Source organism: Cyanistes caeruleus, chromosome 7 (genome assembly GCF_971803275.1).
Source record: "Cyanistes caeruleus chromosome 7, bCyaCae1.hap1.1, whole genome shotgun sequence".
NCBI classification, from domain to species: domain Eukaryota; kingdom Metazoa; phylum Chordata; class Aves; order Passeriformes; family Paridae; genus Cyanistes; species Cyanistes caeruleus.
The window spans coordinates 35,249,061-35,271,916 of NC_141707.1; the positions used below are offsets into that span (position 1 = coordinate 35,249,061).

Here is a 22,856-nt window from a genome sequence, read left to right on the forward strand (position 1 = left end):
TTCTTAACTTGGCTTCTGGAAGTCTCTACTATAATGAATCCTTCCCTTCCCTGACATATTGAAAGTTGAAGGCTGTAGCACTTTTGCAACTAATTAGTTGGGGGCTCCCTTCCTAGGCATGAGAGTAGTGCCAAGAACTACACAGAAGCAACTCAAGTGCCACATGTTAAACATATTCTGCACCAAATAAACTGTACAGAACTGATCCACATTTCTATTTGTGAACAAGTAGATAGACATGATTAAAGCTCTACTATAAAGCATATTTGTCACACAAACATTTTCACTACAGGACAACCTGAAAGCACAGTCTTGATGCAAACAGAAGGGAAAGGTAATTTTTTATCTTTAGAAACAAAACAAACCAAATAACTGAATTCAAATTGCTGCAACAAACATTTTTTTAAATGGCAAGTCTATTATCCCTGCCAAATTTTTTTTAAATTAAAATTTTAGTGCCAAAAATAAGGTGTAGATATGACTAATCCAGTGCACAGAAGCTACTTTTAATTTCAACTCAGTAAGCCACTTGCAACATGGGACTTCTTCACATCAGTTCTAAGTACAAAATGTATTACTAGACTGCACGTCTGGTAGAAGAAAAACACTGAACATGTGCAGACACACAGCACCACCACACACCAAATGAAGTAGCCCACTAAGCTCAGCTTGCCAGACTTTTTGTTAGCCAGCTTGGAAGAAAATGTAGGTTGTCTATGGCGAGAGAATGCTGCTTCAGCAGTTCAGAATGAATTTCAAGCCTGTTCTCTATTTTATCTTTTGTCAGTATAATGTATTCAACGCAATAGAGAGCTGACAATTTAAATAACTACATTTTAAAACAAACGAAGCATTGATGTTAATGTGTGAAAATGGTCCCAACCCTTGGGAGTCCTGGTTCCCACCATTGTTTACTCTGACAACAGGATATAATTGCTTACTTACTTGGCAGCAAACTTTACCATCTGCTTGCTTGCATGCTGTCCCACAGCCACAAGAGCCTGGATATTAAACTGCTGCTGACGCAGGACTAAGAAACACTGCTTCCCTGAATACAAAGAGAAACAACACAGGTGTATTAAGGACAAGTTACTTGAGGTCTTTATGAATGAGAAAAAATTATTTACTACTTAAATATAAACTGAGCTTTTAAGAGTGTGCGTCTCTCACACTCATTGCTGCCCCCCCTCCAAAAAAGCTGCTTCAAATTCCTCAGCTGTATATGTACACACACACACACAAACACTGAGATAAATTAAATATTGTGCTTACATCTATAAACATGTGAATGGACATTTTCTAAAAATAACACTAAGCTTTCCAAGATAAAGAATATTTAGACAAAAGAAAAACAGTGAATCGTAACTTTTAAAGTAACTTTCTTCAACTGCAAGAAATAGAACAGACTTTTCCTTGTTTCTTTGCTCACAACTACTTCAAGTCTATAAACTATTTTTAAAGAAGTTTTTTCTCATCTTCTCAAATCAAAGCTGTAGAGTTCACTTTATAAAGCTGCTCTGAATTAGGCTTGATTTTGCACCACAAGGACTAAACCAACAATGTTCATTCTACAATACACCACACATTCAGAATGAAGGGGAACAAAAGGAGTATTGATTCTAGTGAATGACAAGAACCTAAAAGACCCAATTAAAAATTCCTGTAAGAGCAATTTATTCATGAACAGCTTAGGGAAAAAGAAGTTAATAGGAATTAATAATAATGTACAAAGAACATAAAGCATTTTGTTGACTTTTAAAATGGGTATTTCCAAGTCAACAAAGCTCTTTCTAATCTATTTAGCTGAGTTACAATCGTTTCATACTTCTCACATCTCTAATAATCATTTATTCATTTATTATTTATTTATTTTAAATTAGTTTTAAGGAAATGTGGTGATTTTAAATGCTTCTTCCCAGAGAGAAACTAACAACAACCGTTTCACTGGTGTGCCAGTATCTGATAAAGGCACCAGTATGACTTTAACCCCAGGTTCTGACTCAGAACGTCATAACATTTCCATTGAAATTATGAGAATAGGAAGAAGACAGAAGTTTTGTTACAGACAGCTACTTCCCTACTGTTGTTGACTTAAGTTCTAAACCAATAAACCAACACATACCTAACTTGAAAACTGACACTAAAAAGCCAGTTGCAGTTTTCATTTGTAATTATGCAAATTACCACTCCTGACACATAGCTACAGAAAATTCAAGAGTATCAGAAAATAAATGCAGAACCCTTAACACACTGTCTCATGGAAATAAAAGCAAACATACAAAACTAGTACAAAATATTATTAAATATTAATTATAATTGTTGGAAATAACAAATCTTGTCCTACGACAACAATGTAACGAGATTAATTAAGTATTTTCGGAAACCAGAGTACAACTACTTCTGTATTCCAGAGGTTGCAATATCCAATATGGCACAGATGCATGTATTTCTTGCAGCCAAACATTAAATAACAGATTTAAATTAGAAAAATACAGGCTGTGTTTCAGATCCAGCAAGTCAATAAAGAAAGTACAATTTTTCCATAGGAGAGGATATGCTGAATTTCTTTAGATATGGGAGTCCTATCTTATATCTTTGACATCTCAGTGATTCTTACAGTGTGGTTGGCTACAATATTTCCTAGCAGATAGTATTTGACTCCATGATTTTAGTCACAAACAATTTAGCAAAATATGATCTAAGTTTCAGCACTGACGTTCAAACAAAAAATGCTCAGCTGAAGACAGCTACAATGTAACTCAGCTATAACACAGGACAATAAAGAACGGACCTGCTATCACAGAATAGTTTGGGTTGGAAGAGACCTTTAAGAGCCATCCAGTGCAATGCCCTGTGATGGGCAGAGATATCTGTACCAAGACCAGCTTGCTCAGATCCTCATCCAAAAATCTGGCCGTTGTACTTAATCCCAAACACTGGAAGCCTGATGAATATCTACATCATAAAAGGACTCAAATGTCTTTGCCATGAGTAACAGTAGCTGTTTTCATGAAGGAAGAGGATGTTTCGCAGAATGCAACAACTGCTAATCACACAGAAGATAAGTGACCAAACGGACCTCACTCACAGGGCTGGTTAAAATATCCTAATCACAAAGATTAAAAAGGGAAGAGAACTTTTCCTGAGAGATCTGAAGGCATTCAAAATGAAGTATAGAAAAGACCAGCCACAATCAAATCTAGCTCAGGCTTAGAAGCCTTTCCAGATCAGGAGATGGGAAAAAGGAATGATTTGAGTGAGAAAAAATTTGGACAAGGGGATCTTCTCCCTGTGTTTCGAAACTTAAGTAGTGTTTAGCTGAAAAGTATTGCACCGGATTTACTCATATTCAACAGTAAACTACTCTAAGTTCCTATTAAAAAAACAATACCATGTTCCACAAGAATTCCTAAGAGACTATAAATTTCAAAAGAAATTTGGTTAAAAACAGTAAAATGCATAGAATGTTCAGGCTCTGAAAAAATAAGAGAATTCCATCAAAAATAAGCATATAAACCATCCAGTAATCCATAGTCTGTGTTGGATAAAAGTAACAGGTCACAAAAGACCTTATGAAAGAAATGGATGTTAGGAAGTAACCTGTATAAAGAGTAAAAAATGTTGGTTGTATAAATTAAATGATACGTTTGCCAACTAAAAGAAGACCTTACATGGTTTATTATAAAATTTGGCTCAATATTTACATTGCTCTTGGTGGAAGTCTTATTTTCAGATGTTTCATAGACCTTTGGATTCAAAACCCAAAATCTAGTTCAGGTCTAACATGCTGCACAAGCCCCAGATGTCTGGCCAAACCCAGACCAATTTCCCAAGGGCTTTTTGATGATAAACATGATCAGCAGATTAGGCTGGCTTTAAAATAAGGCCAGAAATAACATTTATTCAATCTATGATACAAAGCACAGGGCCTTGTGCTCTTCTATTTTAGTACAACCCACAGAAATTCCCAACACCCCATTCTTTACACATCCTTCAGTTAATTTCCATCAGACTCCAGAGGTGACTTGTTATGGGAGACATCTGGAATCTGCAGTTGTTCCCATTAATTTTTTTTTGGCTTATTGTTCAGAACAGACAGGGTTAAATAAAGGCTATGTTGGTTATTTAGGTGTCAAATTCAAGTTTCTGAGAAAAACTAAAGCTTGTTTTTGTGAAAGATTTTCCTGTTTCCTGCAAGGTCTTCCTTTCCACATGGTAGGAATAGTGCCATGTTGTGTGTGGGAAAGGCTAATATTACTTTCTAGTCTTAAACATTTGCTCTTCTTGTAAGATTCTTTCCCCAAAGTTTAAGTAAACAAGCATACGACATTCCCTAGCAGCACTCCCTGAATGTCAGAATTGTTCTGTGTTGTCAGAGGGAACAAGACACATCATCAATACATTCAGATCATTCATACTCATGATCAACTCCTTCTTCCTTCATTCTTCAGGTTGTGTTAAAGAGTTTTAAAAATAAGCACTATTGTTTCATCAAAAACTAAAGTCTTTCCTGAGGTCAAAGTGAAGGACTACAACAGCTTCTTTTAAGCTCATATTGACTTGTTACAGACATGTTACTGTGTTTGACAGAAATGCATATATCATACAAGATCTCACACATCAACGCATTACAGAGAGCAAGCGACAACTACAGAATCTTACACTGCTTTCAAGGTCTGCATAGATACCTGCTTCTAATATCCCAAATGCCTTTAATAGCTTGAACTCTTCCTATAATTGCAAAAAAAAAAAAAAGCCATAAGGATACTCTAATTTATGTACAGATCGTAACAACAGTAACATTTAAATCTGAGGGAGTGTCTTCTGTCTGAACAACTTCATGATGTAATCACCAAGGGTTTCACAGCTTTTCGAACTGACAATTTCTTTAATTAACTGAGAGATTTCCATTACAAAAATTACAGAGGAAATCACAGAGGATTCCTTAAGTTTAAAGATACTACTACAAATTAATATGTGCATCATATGTATATATTTTAATGCAGTTCCTTATTTTAATTGACTGCAGCACAGACACTCATTAAGAGGGACATGTTTTAAGGAAATGAATTCTCAAAAAGAGAAATTAATCTGCTATCTCTGATGATACTGTGTACTGGATTCTCACCCCTAATTTGCATCATTCCCAATTTTAAGACTACTGCTAAGTTTCGTTTCTGAAGACAATTTCATTATGCGCTCTTTTTTTTTTTTTCAATTCTTGGAAAGACAAGTTATTTATATCTCTAGAGCTGCCAAACTCAACTGAAACCAGTACAACAGTTGTCAGCATCTGATGTTAACTGCAAAGGCCAAAGCCTATTGAAATTTGCATATGGCAACCTGGTCTCCAGAGGGAACTTCTGATTCCAGGGAAGAAATATGGCTGTCAGACAGCCAAGTGTGACAGCCCTCACTGCTGAGAACCTACAAAAGGCTTTCCCTTTAGTCTTGCTAAAGAAAGATGATGCTTCTTATTTGAAGCTCAAATTGATATAATAAGATATCAGTAATCGAAAGTAAGATTTGTGAAATTTTAACAGATTTTTGTTTTCTGTCAAAGAAAAGGTGTGGTGAAAATATACATGTGTAGCAGTAGAAATATGACCTGTCTGACAACAGAGACATTTATAATACAAGTATGTTTTACTGTAGGAGCTTAGAAGTGTTTAATCTCACAACTGTTGACACCTTAAGTAGAATGATGACATTTTTTTAATTAGTATTATTTACAAGTGTCCATATATTATTTAGCAATAAAGAAAAACAAAAATTTACTTTTACTACAGTAACTGATTTCCACATAGCTAAAACCAAAATCTCCTCTTCCCTTTTGGGAAAAAGAAAAGAACCAGTCAAACACTGAGGCAACCCTGAGTAACCAGGTGACAAAGTTTTCTTGAATGTAAGACGTAAGCAACAGGTCATGAAACCAAAATAAACATTAAGGTTGTACAAATGACATGAGGAAATAAAACCAAAAACCCTGGAGGCCTCTCACCTTTAGCTCTGCTGGTGTGAATTCTGCCACGAACCCAAACCTCTTCATCAGCCTTCTCCACCGTCAAGTCTTTTATACGAACCAAAACTCTATCTGAATTATAGAAAAAAACACACATTTTAAAAGTTTTTCTCTTTAAACTCCAAATACACTTTCTATCATTGCTATTGAGAAAATTGATTATAAATCCAAAACATTATTTTTTGTATCAACAGGGTAACTGACTTACTGAAAACATCCAAGATCCCATTTCCTTTCTTAGTGACTTGTACTTGATCCAGTAGCTTTAAATTGTTCAAGCTTAATTTTGACTTACACAGCAGGGTCAAACTGCACTTTACCAACAGCAAGACTCACTACAGTTCATGGATGGCAGAACCCAGCATGACTACACTGGTTTTGTACTACCTGCACACTATCTGCGTTTCTGCTGCCTAAGGGATGACCTGCTGCACTGTGAAGATCAAAGCTGCTGTGTAGAACTCAGCAAAACAAAGGCTCAGAGGTGACATGACTACTCTCTCTATCCACCTTACATAAGTAGGATGAATAAAACTGTAAAATAACTATTATTTAAAGTAAAGCAAGGAAAGAAACCACAAATAAATTTGCATTATAAATTTTAAAGTATTTATTTTTATTAAAATAACAGCATTTTGGAGCAACAAAAGTATTACTGAGTAAAATGGATAACATTCATTTTAGGAGAATCTCTTTGACAACCTGATCAAGCACTACTATCACTGTCAGAGCCAAGACTAGATCAGAAATACCCTTCAAATCCAATGTAGCTGAAAAGTTAAATAATAGCAGAAATGCGTGGCTTGGAAAGGACAGATTTTGAATGGCATAGGGAAAAAAAGTTATCACGGAAAATATTTTTAAGTAAATCAGGACTTTAAAAATTGTATACAACCATTATGAACTAACAATACGCTAGGTGCATGCTGCTATTCCTTGCATGACTCTTTCCTCACAAACTTCTCCCTCATTTCAAAATAACATTAAATTTGCTAAGACACTTCCACTGTAGACTTTTCCTGACAGAACTTTTCTTAAGTTTTGGAAAAAAAAAAAAAAAAACAAAACAAAAAACAATTTTTGCCCACTCCAGATTACCATCTGCTGTTCTGGACTCCTTCCTTCTGCCTCTGAATACTAGTCACAGCTTGCCCTGCAAGCCTATTATCCTGCACTGGGGATTTTAGGGGATTGAAAAGTTTTATTATCTTTCAGTGCAATTTCTTTCTTCACAGACAAGTATCAAATCCAGAACAGACTGAAGTGTACAGGGAAATATGACAGGAAATTGACTCAAATATATTCATAAAGTGTGTATGTGTGAATGCATGCGTGTTGTTGTGCTGGGGAAGAGAGAAATGGGAATAAAGATGTTATCATTTTCCATTATCATTAATTTCTGATACTCGAACTTTGTGTAGTACTATAGGAAACAGCAACCATCACAATCCACAACCTTCAGAGCTTGATATTCGGACTGTTAAAATTACCTCTAAATTACATTTAACACAAAAATAATAAAAAGTATCTCTAAGGTGACATCATAAAGCCCTTTCTTCCAACAGCAGATCACATAGTCACAGAACGGCTGAGGCTGGGAGGAGTCTCTGGAAGTAATCCCACCCAATGCCATGCACAAGCAGGGTGGCATAGAGCCAGCTGTACAGGATCATGCTCCGACTTTTTTTTAGTATTTCCAAGAAGGGACTCTTCCTGGGCAATCCTATATCAATATGGTCACCCTCAGAGGAAAAAAAAACATTTCCTCATGTTCATTGTGCCCATTGCCTCTGTTCCTGTCACTGTGCTCCACTGCAATGAGCTAGTTGTAGCAACTATGCCACTTTGCTTCCCTCCTCTGACACTTCCCAAATCTAGTTCTTTTTTACCTTAATGTATAGCCCAATCTCTTCTTCTTAACATACTATTATTTTTCTCTCAAAACACCAACCTCTTCTGAACATGGGAGGAGAGGATAAAAGTCCAAAAAGCTGTGTAGCATACATGAAACAACACTTTTTCACCTCGAGACCTCATTCCCTTCCTGTCACAACAACCTGTTTATTAAGATAATTTATCCTGTATAGTGGAATTTATAAAACTATGATCAATATTTCTGCTGTCTCTGTGTAGTGCCAGCATCTTCAAAGTACTGGAAAAATTTAAAAAACAGAAGGCAAGTTTGACATAAAAGCCTGAAAATCAAAAGCAATATTAGATGAAAGCAGCTTCCAGAGAGGGGATATGAGATAAAGGATCTGAAGGGAGAAAAAAGGAATGGCCAAAAATGGAGTTGTACTAGCAATCATAGCCTCAAGCAGACAGGAAGGACTTAGACCTGACATGACAGGAGGCAAGCGCATCAGATAGCTAGGGCAGCCAACATAAGCAGAGGATTTAAGTGGACCAAGAAAGAAGGCACAGGTGTGTGTGAGCTCAACAGAGCAGGGTGGAGAAACAAAGCTGTGAACCTAAGAAAAGTTTTAATTTGCCTGCAGAGGAACAAGAATCTATCAGCATGGCAGGACAATAAGCTTACTTCTTGCAAAGGAAGAGTAACTTGTTCTGATCATTGTAAGCTGTGTGAGTGCCCTGTCCAGCCAGTGACCCCAGGACAGTGCAGCAACTTGAGAAAGCAGAACAGCACCACTGCTGCAGCTCTCTCTGAGCTGCCAGCCAGGGCTCCGCTCACCAGATGCTGTGTGGGCTGCACACTCGTACCACCGTTGGCTACTCTGATTTAGAAATGGCAGGCAGACCTCAGAGAGTTCACACAGACTTCAGAAACAAAATGAACACACTTCAGATAGATGGGAACATGCCTATCTGTGCTTATCCACCACTCCCTGTCCCAAGCAGCAGCTCCTCCAAGACACCCAAAGCAAGTAGCTACTGGTGACAAATAGTATTTCACCCTCCTGTGAACCCTTTGGCAAGAGCCCTCCCTGGCAGGAACTATTGAGTCTGTAAATAAAAGTGCCATAGTCTCAAGGACTAGGCTGATCTTCAGCTTTTTTGTTATAGACATTTTGTTCTTTATTGCTACACAATTTTGGTGTTCTGGATAATCACTTTCTAAAATTACAGAACAGCAAGAGAGCTGTAGATTGCATTTGAAGCCAAATGGAAAACTCACTCAACATTATCCATACACTGAGAAGTTTTTTTTAACTTTAAAGAGAATGGTCAAGGGGACGACACAACTAAATATGACACTCAGCCTTTTTCATATAATTTCCTGTAGCTTTCACCTCTCAACATATTTTTTTCTCCAGTACTTTTGAGTGTTTCTTTTGAATATGAGACAGTTGGAATCTCTCCATGAAAGCAGGACTTGGATCTGCCATCTCAATCTGCCAGCTCAGGTCCTCCATACAGTTGTTAGCTTGAATCCGAGAGGAAACACAGTGCTGAGCTGCTTCCAACGTGATTTGAACTCCATCTCTCTTTCACTGACAGCTAGAATGTATTTTATTCAACAATGACTGCTAATTCAGTCTCTGCTGATTCTCTTGTTCTGTTACATTCTTGATATAAAGCTCCCCTTCAGCTGTTTTCAACCTATGAGTGCTCCTGTGACTGCTTCTCTTCTCTACCGTCCGCATTTCCCTTCCTAAAGGGGGATCAACCAAAACAACCACTCAAAGGAGAAAAAAATATCACCTCATCACAGATGATGTTGCTGTTTTACATTTTACTATGAAGAAGATACAAGAAGCCAGTCTGTTACTTTCCCTCATTACCATTCCATGCACTGAATTTAATAGAAAGATTAGTATTTGTTGGGATATTGCCTTGGAAGATTGTTCTCTAGCCTCTAAGTTTTTCTGAATCCTAATTCCTCATCAGGAGAAAATCAGGATTTCCTGAATTCAGAGTGGTATAACTGATAAAGCCATCAATATTAATATCCAGTATTAATGAATTTGGTGCTCATACACAGGAAATAGAAGGCTGCATAGGCAGATGGATCATAAGAGAGAGAGAGCACTGCTGCAGTAAGTCATAGCAGAACTTGCTCCAAAACCAGAAAAAACCTGACATCCCAGGACTCAGTACATTATAAATAACAGTAATTTAATAGTTACAAAAAAAACGAAGTCAACAGTGGTGGACAGACACAAAACTGACAAATTGTGTAAGGCATGGTCCAGGCAAGGGAAAAGACTGACAAGATTCCTCTCAATCCAGAACTGAGCTGTAATATTCAACCACACTCATGATTTTTTTTTCTTCTCTCCCATCTCAATTTCCTGTTTCAATCTGTGTCAATGACCTCCAGTCCAACTACTACACACCTTCAAAGCCTGGCCTTATCCTTCCTACACCTTCCCATTAAGTAGATTTAAACTGTAAGATCATCCCACAGCTTCCTCTTCCCCAGGCTGAACAAGCCCAGCTTTCCCAGATGCTGTGCTCCAGTCCCCTGAGCAACATGGTAGCTTTCCATTGGACTGGCTCCAAAATGTTAATGCCTTCTTTGCACTGCAGAGACCAAAACTGGACATGGCACTCTAAATGCAAGTGTCTCACAAGTGCCAAATATACCCCAATAAAGGGGGAAAAAGGCAGTGGGATTTGAATGAAAAAGTTTGGCAAATGATTTCTCAAGGAAGTACTGAAGATATTTGGTAGATAACGTCTTTTTTCCTTCTTTCCCACCCCCTCTCTTGCAAAACCTTTTTTTTGTTTTTCAACTGACCTGGTTTTTCTTGGGATTGTATCATTGATGACACTCCATATCTTTCCTTAGCATAATCCTAGAATGGAGGTGAGAAACATATATCAAAGAAGAACATACAAAAACCTGAATAACATCATCGCAGAGTTAACTGAGGGAACACAAAATAATTAGCTATAATATTGAAGAAAAATTGCATTTTGGACTCAGATACAACAGGGAGAGAAGACAATTGTGCCCTGGAAGACAAAAATAATTCCAGCAACAGCAATCACGCACGAGGATCATTACTCAGCAGAAAGTTAGTGTGATTATCTCTACAATGTGCCTACTCCTCGAAAAATATTTGACTCCTGCCTAAGTAGATAAATATTTCATTCCCATATTCAGGCACACTGTGAAATCCAGCAGATCACATGTAATTGCCACAGCCCGGTGGAGCTTGACTGTTAACAAAATCTGACAGGTAAGGCACAGAGGAAGGCAGCATTTTCACCAAAATATCACAGTTCTGCTTTTCCAACTAAGTCAATTGATTTTCAAATAAAATCCCTTCGTTTATTTATTTTACTCTATTCAGTACATGAACCAAAGTTCCTACTAAATACTTTATTTGGGGAGGGTCTTTGCTTGGCTGCTTTTGATGAATTGTGGCATATTTGTAGCTTTAGGGAAGCCACCAATACTTGGAGTCCCTTATTGCTGATGCAAGAATAAGCAAAAATTACTTTATAACAAAATGAACTCATGCTCATTGTTAGTACGTTTTTCTTGTCGAAGAAACACCGGCCTACAACTTGTCAGCACTGCTCTGTGATCCTCACGTACAAGTCAGAAACAGAAGGCCAGCAGGAGCCCCTGCAGAAACCTCCTGCTGTGGAGGAACAGCTCAGGTGTTTCTGGGGAGAGTAGAGCTCTTCAGGGAATCAGAGGCTGGGCCCGGCGAAGGGGGAATGGGGGGACAGGCAGGGTAAAGCCAAAGGCAGCTGTGCCCCCGGGCTCGGCCAAACCCCGCCTGGGCCCAGCCCCTCCACCCCGGGGAGCCTCAACAGCGCGCCCGCCACGTTCCCTGCAGAGACCCACATCAGCCGCCGACGAGTCCTCGTTCTCCGAGCGGCGGTCCTGGCCCTGCCCGCGGCCGGCGGCGCTCGGCATCCTGCAGCGGCCGGCGCGGCCCTCACGGTCCCTCACGACACAGGCCCACGCACGCCACGCCGCTTCCGCGCGCCGGGCTCTCGCGAGAGTGCCGTGCCTGCATCTGCCCCCCCGGCGGGGGCCGAGCGTATCGCGAGAGCTGCCACCGGCGCGCGCTGCCCGCCTCCCGCACCGCGCGCTCCCCCCCGGTGCCCTCAGGGCGGGCTGAGGGCGGCGCCCCTTTGCCGCCCTGCCGCGGAGCTGGGGCGGTGTCGGGGGCTGTGTGCTCCCCTCAGGAGCTGTATCTTCAGGGAACCACCGCCATTCTGGCGAGTCTCGGCCCCTCCGGCCCCGCGCTGGTGATGCTGAGGAGAACGCTGCGAAGCTGTGATGGGCTGGGCAGGGCTAAGGCAGGGTGGGCTTGGTTCTCGCTCGCCCCGCTCCACAGTCCATCACATTGTGGCCAGAGGTAACATCAAAGAATCACAGAATTGTTAGGGTTGAAAGGGACCTCTGGATATCATTCAGTCAGTTCAACCCCCTCCTCTGCCAATGCAGGGTTACCTGGAACGTGTCCAGGTGGATTTGGAATGTCTCCAGAGAGGGAGACTCCACACCCTCCCTCGGCAGCTGTAACAGAGTTTTGCCATACTCAACATAAAGTTCTTCCTTGTGTTGAGGTGAAACTTTGGTTTTTAGTTCATGGCCAGTGCTTCTCCTGCTGGGCACCACTGAGAAGAGTCTGGCACCATTCTCTTGGCATTCTCCTTGAAGATACTTATATGCATATAAATAAACGTGTTGGGCTGTGAGGTGGCCAGCTGAGTGTGGAGCCAAATCTAAATGCACTTTTGTTCTATTAGGCCAGCAGACTTCCAGTGCTTCCCAGTGCTTACTCTGGTAGCAGTTCTGAGCCCTTGCCCAGTCACCCTGTTTATAATTAGCTGTTTATTAGTTAGCTACAAGTAGGTCTGGTAGTTTTGAGGGGATGAGCAATAGTGCAAATGCAGGTGTTTCCCTCCAGCTGGGTGCTTAAAGCAATGCTACGGTTCTGAGCCAGGGCTGGCTGCAGGTGCCAGCTTTGAAATGACAGAAATCAAAGCTGGATGCAGCTGGCAAATCTATAGATTGTTTATTCTGTGCAGGGCGAGAAAGAGTTAGCGGTCCTGATTTAAATTCTAGTTTTGAATTTTCACATTTGACTAACTAATCCCTTTTGTGGTATCGATTAGAGTTCTTCATTTCCTGTCCTACTGTTGTTTATTTTGCAGCGCTTTGAACTGCACTGGTTCAACATCTCTTCTCGTGGGAATCCCCTTGCAAAGTTCCCCTTCTGCCTGTGTCTCAGAGAATTCACTTCACCATAAGACCGCACAGCTTTCATAAAATCCTTTCTTCTCATGCACTGTTGAAAAGAATTAAGATTCAGTGACAGAGAAGGCAAATCACTGTCAGTTTTCATTCCTCACCACAAGAAACGAAGTACTGCTGCTGGGGTACTGTGTATTGTGCTTAAATGCTAATGTAACAGTAACAAAGCATGTGGCTTTCTTTCTGTCCGTTGTGTCTCTTGTTACCTGTCACGTAGAGCCACAGCTCAGCCTGAACTAACAGACAGATGCAAATCTTGTGCCTCACCACGGAGCAGACGGTATCACCTGCACGACACAGTGCTCTGTAATTCTTGGCATTTCACCCACTTTGCTGTAAAATTCAATCAAAAGAAACCAGCCCTGTAACCCTTATTTCTGTGCTGGGAGCCTTCCAGTGGTGACTAGCATGAGTATTTCCTCTGGGGCAAATAACCTGAAGGTGGTTCTGAAGGAAAAACTCTTTTAGTATCATGAGGGTGTTAACTGAAAACAAAATACAGCCTTTTAAAGGGCACTGTGGCTAATTATTCCATTGTCAAGCTTCCAGAAGAAGCATTTTGCAGAGTTCATGCTCTCGGGTCATTTGTCCAGGGTCCCTTTGTCTTGCAGCGTGGAAATAGGTGTTTTGAGCAAAAATCTGTAATACACTGAAAATAGAAAAACAGAGAAATTAAATTAAGAATAATGTAGTATGTGGTTAAATAAACCCCTCAAAATTCTCCAGGTAGCTTGGGTCTGCAGCAAAAATTTATTTTCCATCTCACTAAATTGATTACAAGGCCTCTTTGAAGAACACAAAACATCACGTGCAGGTGATGCAGCTCATCTGCCGCACCTTCTGTTTCACTGCGCTGCCACTGACACCCGTGCGATGGGGGCAGTACCTGCAGTGAACCTGGGCGCGATAAGTGCGAGCAGAGCCGGAGCAGGCCCGGGTGGGAGGCGGAGGGGCTGGGGGGGAGCGGCCAGCGCTGTCCCCCAGGGCCTGGCCCAGGATTAGCACATGGAAATGACATCACCCACAGCCAATCGGGGGGCCCCGGGGGTGCAGCTGGATGGAGGCCATCCTCCACTTAAGTAACAAGACATGACATACCATGTGCTAATGCTAAATAATTTATCCCTCAGGCATATAGTGAATTGCAAAGCCAAGCTGAGGCCTGGTCAACAGTTTGTAGTTTAAATTAAAATTGGCTTTCCCATCTTCAAGGGAGGGAGGGGGTTGTCATCTGTTGTGATGAAAAGTGGAATGCAGAAAATTTTTTTTTTTTTTTTTCTCTTTGCTTCACTTCTTTCTCCTGCTACAATTTAATCTTATCAAAATGCTTTTCAGTGATTTTGGAGATGTATCCCACATATCTCTATTATATGAAGGAAATTCACAGAGGAAAGTTTAAGACATTGTGAATATATCCAGTACATCCTTGAAACTTAGGCATTATCATCTGTAATATCCTAAACCAAAGCTATTCCAAGATTTAGCTATATTCGTTTCAAGTTACAAATGGTATGTAGGCATTTCCATAGCAGAGCCATAAATTTGTCTCATTAGGAATCCAGAGGCATTTGCTGCTGCTCAGGCTGAAGCTCAGGGCCAGCCTGTGAGGATGCTGGAGCCAGCAGCACACAGAGGTGGATGTGATGTTAAACCACGGCTGATGGCTGCTGAAACTGGAGCCTTTCCAGCTCAGTGGTCCAGCTAAGCTTTGCCAAACCTTTGACATTTATTAAAATACTGAGCTGATTTTACTTAAATATGCTAAACAACATTTGCACTGAAACCACAAGAAGCTGAAAGTAGTCAGTACTTTCCATAACCTGTCTTTACACAGCATCTTACAAATATGGTGGCTCAAATAGTCTTTAATCTTCCAGTATACTATTGGCCAGGAAATCAAAAGTTGCAATATGCACTTTTGGGAAGGAGATAGGAATCACCTTTAAATTATTTTAGGAGAATATATTAAAACAACCTCTGCCCTATGGAATAAATCAGAACATATTTACCTAGTCTCTACTTGCTTGGCAAGTTAAAACCTAGAGAGCATGAAGTGGTACAGAGATAAAAAGAGCATGTGGGGAAAAAATACAAAACAAATTGGTTGTGTCTCTGAAAGGTCTTCAGGGAATTCAGCTTTATTGCCACAATAGCACACTTTTTTGTGTGCAATTACTTGTTGTCATGGAAATGAATTTTGAAGATTTCTCCTATTTTGGATGCTGCAAAGCATGCTTAATTTAATTAAGAGGTTGCTTTTGATTTTTTCCTTTCCATATTTGTTTATTTATTTAGGTTCTTGTATGATTGTCAGGTCAGTATCCAAATTTGCCTCAGATAACAAAAAGGAAAAAAACATGCCACTGAAGGAAAAAATCGAGCAGCAAAAATATTAATATATTGTTTATTTTGTAGGTTATATAAGTTCATAGTGTGCCTTCTGTGATAGGGAAAGCTCTTCTATTAATAATTTCAACCTTGGCAAAAGTGTATTTTTGTAATTGATCATTCTCTTTTTACTAAAACATTTGTACAATGAATAACAAAGCCTTTGCCTCTAGATCCAAGTAGGAACAGAATTTGGCAAATCTAATTCCTTCCTGGATTTTCGCAGCTCTACTTCCTTTAGGAAGTTTTTAGTCAATGGGAAACAAAGGCTTATTGAAAGGATTAAAGTTGCAACTATTCTCTTTGTTTTAGAGCTTCAGTCACGGTTTTCCTCTAGTAAACAACATTTGCAATTAATAAAACTTCTAAAAAAACAGGAACTTTGGGGAAGTACGTGCTTATGATAAGCAGCAGGATTTCTTTTGACAGAACTCTATACAAAGGTGTAGTCTTTTTATGTTCAGACAATGATAACAATTGAGTTTCTCAAAGCATTTTGGAAGTGTTCCTTCTGATAAACACAAGACAACATGCTCTGCAACCAGAGATGGGCAATACATTTAAACAGGAGATATCTTGTCAACGGTTTTTGTGTCCCAAAATTCTTTGAAATAGCTGCAAAAAGCTCACATTTCATATCATGCATAAACCCATGTCTTACATGATGAAATATCTGTGTCATTGGACATACAGTGCTGCCTATATTTATGAGCTATTATCCATAAATTGTTCATTGTTTCCTTTAATATAGCACTTGAAAAAGTCATTTGGATAACAAGTTATCTGTGCATAAATAAGAACCCACGGAATATTTAATCTTCATAATTTATTTTTTACTCCTTTTTATGTAATGAAATATATACATTTTCATGTTTATGTCATCTGTATTTCTCTTACTTGCTTTATGTGTTTACTTCCAAGGAGTTCTCTCCTGCCAGTGGGAAACTGAGGGAAACACGGTAAATTTGATGATGGCCCTCCCTGGAGGGCAGTGTGGAGCTGCCAGATGAATGGGACTGGTTGGCACAGGAGATTTTTCATGAACAGCTCAGCTATTGTTCTCACCCAAGTGTCCAGTTCTTTTTCCTGGGTGGCTGATGTCCAAAGGGTACTGAAAACAGCAAAGTGGAGCATAAAGGGACTGCAGTTCTGGCTGGGCCCTTAAGCGCAAGGATATTGTTCTTTCTTACATGACATTTCTCGTTTACAGAAACCATCTGAAGCCATTGTCCTTCTGATAATTTTCACACTTTTATCTCACATGTAGTCAGATTTTTTTCTTCTAGATTTTGTCAACCAGGTATTCCATATCCTTGCTAACCTCTAAGCCAGAGGTAACTTCGGGTGAAATTATAAACCTTTAGAAACAGAAAGTTGTAGTGGGAATCCTGGCTCAGACTTGGTTTCAGCAGCAAGAACAGTGCTCTGTTATCAGTAGATGTGAGTCAGGCACCAGCACTAAGTCTGATCTTTGAGATTGCCCATTAAAAGTATTCTTTGTTGCTGTCTGAAACAAACAAGAAGCAGAGGCGAGTCATCTAAATGATTAAATGTGTCACAGAGGATGTTAACTGCTATTTTTGAGCCATTTTCTTACAGCAATTGTAAAATATTTTGTAAACAAAGTTTGTTATTGGTCAAGGGTGCTCCTTCAGACGTTCTGCATATATCCATTGGCTCAGCCTATGAAGACAGTCACACAGGAGTTTGTAGGTTGGTGGAAATGGACAGACTGATTCCTAGAGGAAATAAGTGTTAGCATGAGAACAACAGCTGAACTGAAATCCCATAAGCCAGGAAGAACAGCTACACAATTACACTAACAGGTGGTTGGTTTCAAAACAAATTTCAAGGTCTGACAGCTCAGTGCACCTGCTTTGGGCTGATTTCTTTTAAGACTTGGTTTTGGCATGAACCATTGATAAAAGCCATGATTCTTTGTGTCTGAGAAAAGTCATCATTACCATGCAGTGATGATAAACTTCTAAAGCTTTCTAAAAGTTGTAGTTAGCTAGAAGGTAATGTGGGTCATTCTGCACACTCTGTCATTAGAGTTCAATGTTTTGAACAGAGAGTTTTCTCTCACAGACCTATCAGGCAAACACCACAGACCTCTCCTTCTGTAAACTGAGATAATTTCATTAACTGAAGTGCTGTCATTTGAATTAGGTATGACTTCACCCTTTGCATTCACCATCATAAGAAAAATCAAATTTTATTTTGACAAAGATTTTGACAAGGATATACAGCAAATTCTGAATATCTATTATATATTACATAATTTATACAATGAATAATTCTGAATAATTATAAGGGTCATACTCTTTCTTCTAATTTTATTTAAATTGCAAACATTTCATCTGGGGAGATTTTTTTACTTGCTTATATTTGTTCTCAGCTTATAGAATTCTCATGAATTTTGGACAAAGGAAGGATAGTCATTTTCATTTTGGAGAAAAAAATCAAAGCAAGCTGTTATCATTCAAATGTCTGTACTGGTGGTCCTTTATGGATGGCTCCCACATGTCAGTAAGAAATAGGATAAATCTTAAATTCAGTCAGAACAGATTGATAAATGTAACTTTTGGGATTGAAGTTGCTTAGTTTCTACAGAATTTAAATGAGATTTTCAGAATAGTCTAAATACCTAGAAATTCAAGTTCTTTTAATTTTCAGGTAGTGGGATTACAGAGTGCCAAGTTCATCTCTATAAAATCTGGGCCTTTCTGAACATCTCACTTTGCAAACCTAATATGTCAGGGGTTTACGCGATGCAATCCTGAGTTCTGGAAATGCGTGGGGTTTTATTTTCTTCCAGAGACAGTAAGAAAAATATGATGCCAATTTTCAACTCTGAGCAACTAATGTGCTTAAAAGATATGCATCCCACCTGCAGATTTAGAGCCTAGTGCCAAGCTGAGGACACCAGTGTGACCTGCACTCTATTCAGACTGCAGCCACCCCTCACTGCTGTGCCTCCTCTCTCTTCTTGTCTGTTGAGCAAAACTTGCAGATATTTATTAACTTCATGGTGTTCCAGATTGTGGGGAGGGCATACAGAACTGCTAGTGTAGTTCTGTAGTGCTGCTGTGGGCCTTTCTACTCTCGATTTTCCTGGGTTTTTAAGACCTAAAATTATGATTATATGGTTAACAGCTGGTACCAGAGAAACAGAAAAATAGTGATTAAACTGGCATATCCCGTCTCCTTTTAACGAATGAAAATTCAAATCTACACAACAGGGTTTTGTTTTAACTGTCCTTCATTCAGAATGACTAAATACATTACCTGACAGCAGTGGTGGTTGTTTTTTTGAACATTCAGATTCTGTTTCTCAGGTCTTGATAGATTACTATTTTTACTGGATTGCAGAAGATATTCCTGTTAGTTTTCCTTGGCTGCCATATATGATTTGACTATGTGACTGTCAAGGTCTGTCTGTTAGATTTTCAAATTTTTGTAGTTACACTCCAGATTTCATGATCTGTAGAATAGAACTCAATCTAACTGGAAAATAAGATATGAAAGTTACTAAGTTAAACCTTGTGAAATATACTTAAAATGCCCACCTTTCAATTTACTGTGTCAGTTATCCAGGTTTGCAGTGTTTTTTCCTTAGTTGAAGTTATTCAGTTAACAAAGACCGGCATGCTTTTTTTTTTTTGGCTGTCAAGACAGACACCAGCACAAAGCTAAAACTTCAGCTGGGGAGGAAGAGTTACCAAAACTGAGCATTAGATTCAAGAACTGGGTACAAGCTTTTATCACTTGAAGGGTCAAGATACAGAAAAAAGCCCTCCATCATGTGGATGGAGAAGATGAGGATCTACAAATTTCCCCTCGTGAATACCTAACAGTGAACCAGGGAACCAGTCTTTTCTGCCACTGAGCTGAGAGAGACTGGCTGTTCCCAGAGCTGTCTGACAGGTCAGCTTCTGTGGTCACCTATATTTACACCTAAGTTCAGTGTGAAGCCACACTCTCAGACTGAGCTACCCCTGTAAGGCACCACTGTCCATTCCAGACAAAGTCATCCAGGTCATCAAGCTCTGGTGTTTGTTTACCTTGGTGTTATGGTGATGGTGTGACCTTACTTGAAACACAGTGAGAAATGCTCAGGTGAACATACAGGAGAGATAAGGGTTAGTGATTTCCTCTGATGAGAGTTTGCTTCCTCTGAAGTGAGCCTGATGAGGAGCTGAGGAAGAGCCAGTGGGCAGTAGCCTGTAGGGCACAGCTGTTTGCAAAGGCATGTTCGTCTATAGTGTGAATCGTCCAGAGAAGATGTGCCCTTGGGTTTTTTATTATTGGAAATCGGCACTGCTGTGATTAACGCTTCCCATACCTGGTGTGAAAGTGCTCTGAGTTGGGCTGTACTCTAATACATCACTAGATTTCAACCTGCTAAGAAGCGACTCTTTGTTGCTTTCATAGAATGGGGCTCTAAGCTTTCCAGAAGGTCAGAACATCTCAGGACTTAGTTTTGAATTCTTTTGTCAGAGACCTGATTGTTGATGACTGCTCAGATTTAAAATTGAAAAATTTGACCCACTTTGTAGAGGAAGAAGAACAAATAGAATTGGGAATGGGAAGGTCATTGTTAATAGCACATGAAGTACTTCTCAGCAAGCTTTAAAATTGCTATGTTTCTTCCTCTCCTAGTGCTGTAAACATGACAAGCCAAAGGAAGACCTTAGAAAACAACTCAAGGAAGCTACAAAGGCTATTGAGAAAGCAGAGAAGCCAGCTGGACCGGTTAGTTTTGAACACAACATTTTCTAATAGTTGTGGTGGGTTGATTTCTCCACATTTCCCGCTAGATACACATCACATATTCTGAACAGTACAGTGAAGCAAGTGAGGATATTCTCATACAGAAAGTTCACTTTTTTAATGCATAACAATAGGCTGCATTCTATTTTGAGTCTTCCTACATCCCTGGTAAATAGACACCTGCTTAATCCAAGGTTGAAGAGAAGATGAACATTTCAATGCATTCTTTTTTCATTTAGAGTTTAGTTAGTGGACTTTCTGTTAAAAGACTTATTTTTCTTGGTTTGGGCAAAATTACTAAAGCATGCATTTGGCAATTAATTGAGAAATATATGTATCTTTTAGAAATGTCAAAATTCTGAACCTCATGCTCCAGAGACTATTGTTTAGACAGAATGTTGCTAGTGGTTTGTAACATTTTATGTTTGAAGGATCAAAGGATGGGATAATACTGACAAATCATAGGTTAAGCTTCTTAGTGAGAATAAGTTTGTAGATAGCAAATCTCTTATCATGGAATCATCTAGCTTTTCTCAGTTTGTGATGTCTAAAAAAAGGTATTGTCACTAGGATGTATGGTTGATGAATGCAGGGGATATATCCATGTCTGTAAGTTGAAATAACCATCATGTATTTCCAGAGAACCAGTTACCAAGGTCACTGTAAGGCCATGTGGTATCCACAATCTCTAGATATCCACAATCTCCTTCCCTCCTAATTGTGGATAAATAGAACGGTGAGTTGCTCAAGCAACATGGCAGTGGCCAGGGTGGTCTGCACAAGCATTTGCACTGTGTGCAGTGCACAGTGGGGTGACTTCACATTTCCTGGCTCCCTAGTTGCTTTCCTTTCCCTTCTTTCCTCCACTGAACAGCCCGTGTCAGTCTCCACAGTGTATTAAATCCCACTTGCGGACAAATGTCCTTCAGTATCTGTGAAGGAGTGGCAGTAGAGGCAGGTGTTCCTCCGTCACTGTGTTCTACTTGATGCCACTGGATTTAATTTCTCTCCCTCAGTATTTCACTACCTCCCATATGAAGTCTAAGAGACATCTCTCATGCAAATTAAAGGAAGTTTTCTTTTCCTGTTATGTCTCCAAGAGCCCAATTCTCCTTGCCATGCACTAACACCAATTTGTAAATAGTAACTCTTTCTCTGCGGTTGGGTAGGTTATTGAACTACATTGCTTTTTCTGACCTTCAATTTTATTTTCACAAAAGGAACCCATGGCTCTTTACAGTAGGAATCAAGAGAAGATTTTGTTGGAATGTGTTTTGCAAGCTGAAATATTTCTGACAGTGAAAACCAAAGTCTCATCTCTGTTAAGAGCTTAGTTACATTTACAACATATTTTTTTTCCAGAACAATTTACTCAGTTTGGAGGGAAATTTGAATTCTGAGGTGATACTAAATGAACTCTAGGTCATAGGGTGTGCACAGCATGAACAAAAGGAAATGGTTCTTTATGAGAGACAGAAAAACTGGGCAGGTAGGAAGAAAGAGAATGCTGGTTTTGCAAAGGCAGTACAAAAGAAAACCTTTTGTGTAATCAGTTTAGCAAAAAAGAACAATAACAGAGACATAAATGTGGCAAAGAAGAAAGGATTAAAAAAATATACTGGCTGAACTAACTGAGCTAGAATTGCCTTTGTATGACCTACTGTCATGTACTTTAAAGCACATGAAACAATAAAAATTAGGATAATGCCTAATAAACTGGTTTTGACTTTGAATGTTTGAGCTGTGAAATGCCTTTGTTTCAAGTATTTTTTTGTTTGTGATGATATCCACAAGTGGTGATTGATTTCTTCCTATATAATATCTGTTCACTACAACTAAAGAGGGATGGGACATTCAACCTTTGTCTTTGGAGTGAGAAAATAAGTTGTCCATGCAAAGAGAATGGATTGTCTGTTATTGCTGTGTCTATCCCAGTGGGTCTATATGAAGCTGTCAGCCTTTGTAAATTACAAATGTCATATGGCTTTTTCTAGAGTGGGTTAAATAACATCTTAAATTGTGGTCTAATGATAAAAGTTAAAGCTGTAAACTGAGGTTGACATAGAATCACAAAGGAAAATAATCTCATTTTAACTGGCTCTGTAGGTGGTACAGTGTTCTACAGAATCACTGAGCCATTACTTGCTCTCTAATTGTCCTTCATTTTCCTCTGCTGAGAAGCTATTAGTGCAAGATATAAATTGTGTCTGTGTTGGATTTCTGCAGCTAACTGGTAAGGAATCAAATTTTTAATTTGTCACATAGAGCTCCCCAAACACCCCTAGAACCTCAGACAATAAAAGCTGCTAAAACCTGAGGAGTTTGGAGTCACCCATCTGAGAGACAGTGTTGATAATTTAAAGGCTTTTTGGCTAAAAATGGGACCCATTTTCTTTGCAGTATACTGCTTCAAGCTAATGGATTTGTAATTAGTGGGGAAGCCAAATTCATAAGGCTGCTCACTATTTAAAGTATCACAGTTCAAGC

General features: G+C 39.4%; 1 protein-coding gene and 2 long non-coding RNA genes across 5 annotated transcripts in view; 2 read left to right on the forward strand and 1 right to left on the reverse strand.

Annotated features, from left to right (window-relative positions):
• The window catches only part of DARS1 (aspartyl-tRNA synthetase 1), a 36,657-nt gene extending 24,635 nt beyond the window's left edge, over positions 1 to 12,022 (reverse strand). The window contains exons 1-4 of one of the 2 annotated variants that reach the window (XM_023931383.2): positions 11,787 to 12,022; positions 10,725 to 10,782; positions 6,002 to 6,094; positions 946 to 1,048 (exon numbers count right to left, since the gene is read on the reverse strand). In XM_023931383.2, the coding sequence (XP_023787151.1) occupies positions 946 to 1,048; positions 6,002 to 6,094; positions 10,725 to 10,782; positions 11,787 to 11,858 (326 nt within the window). In that variant the 5' untranslated portion in view covers positions 11,859 to 12,022. Of the gene's footprint in view, positions 1 to 945; positions 1,049 to 6,001; positions 9,636 to 10,724; positions 10,783 to 11,786 lie in introns of both variants that reach the window. The other variant, XM_086898699.1, reaches the window with a different exon arrangement.
• Positions 11,995 to 22,856, forward strand: part of LOC111932323 (uncharacterized) — a 104,948-nt gene continuing 94,086 nt past the window's right edge. For both annotated transcript variants that reach the window (XR_015289544.1, XR_015289545.1), the window contains exons 1-2: positions 11,995 to 12,306; positions 20,259 to 20,351. This is a non-coding gene — a long non-coding RNA (uncharacterized LOC111932323). The remainder of the gene's footprint in view (positions 12,307 to 20,258; positions 20,352 to 22,856) is intronic.
• On the forward strand, positions 21,010 to 21,971 carry LOC147652301 (uncharacterized). Its single transcript, XR_015289549.1, has 2 exons — positions 21,010 to 21,105; positions 21,590 to 21,971. It is a non-coding gene; the product is annotated as an uncharacterized LOC147652301 (long non-coding RNA).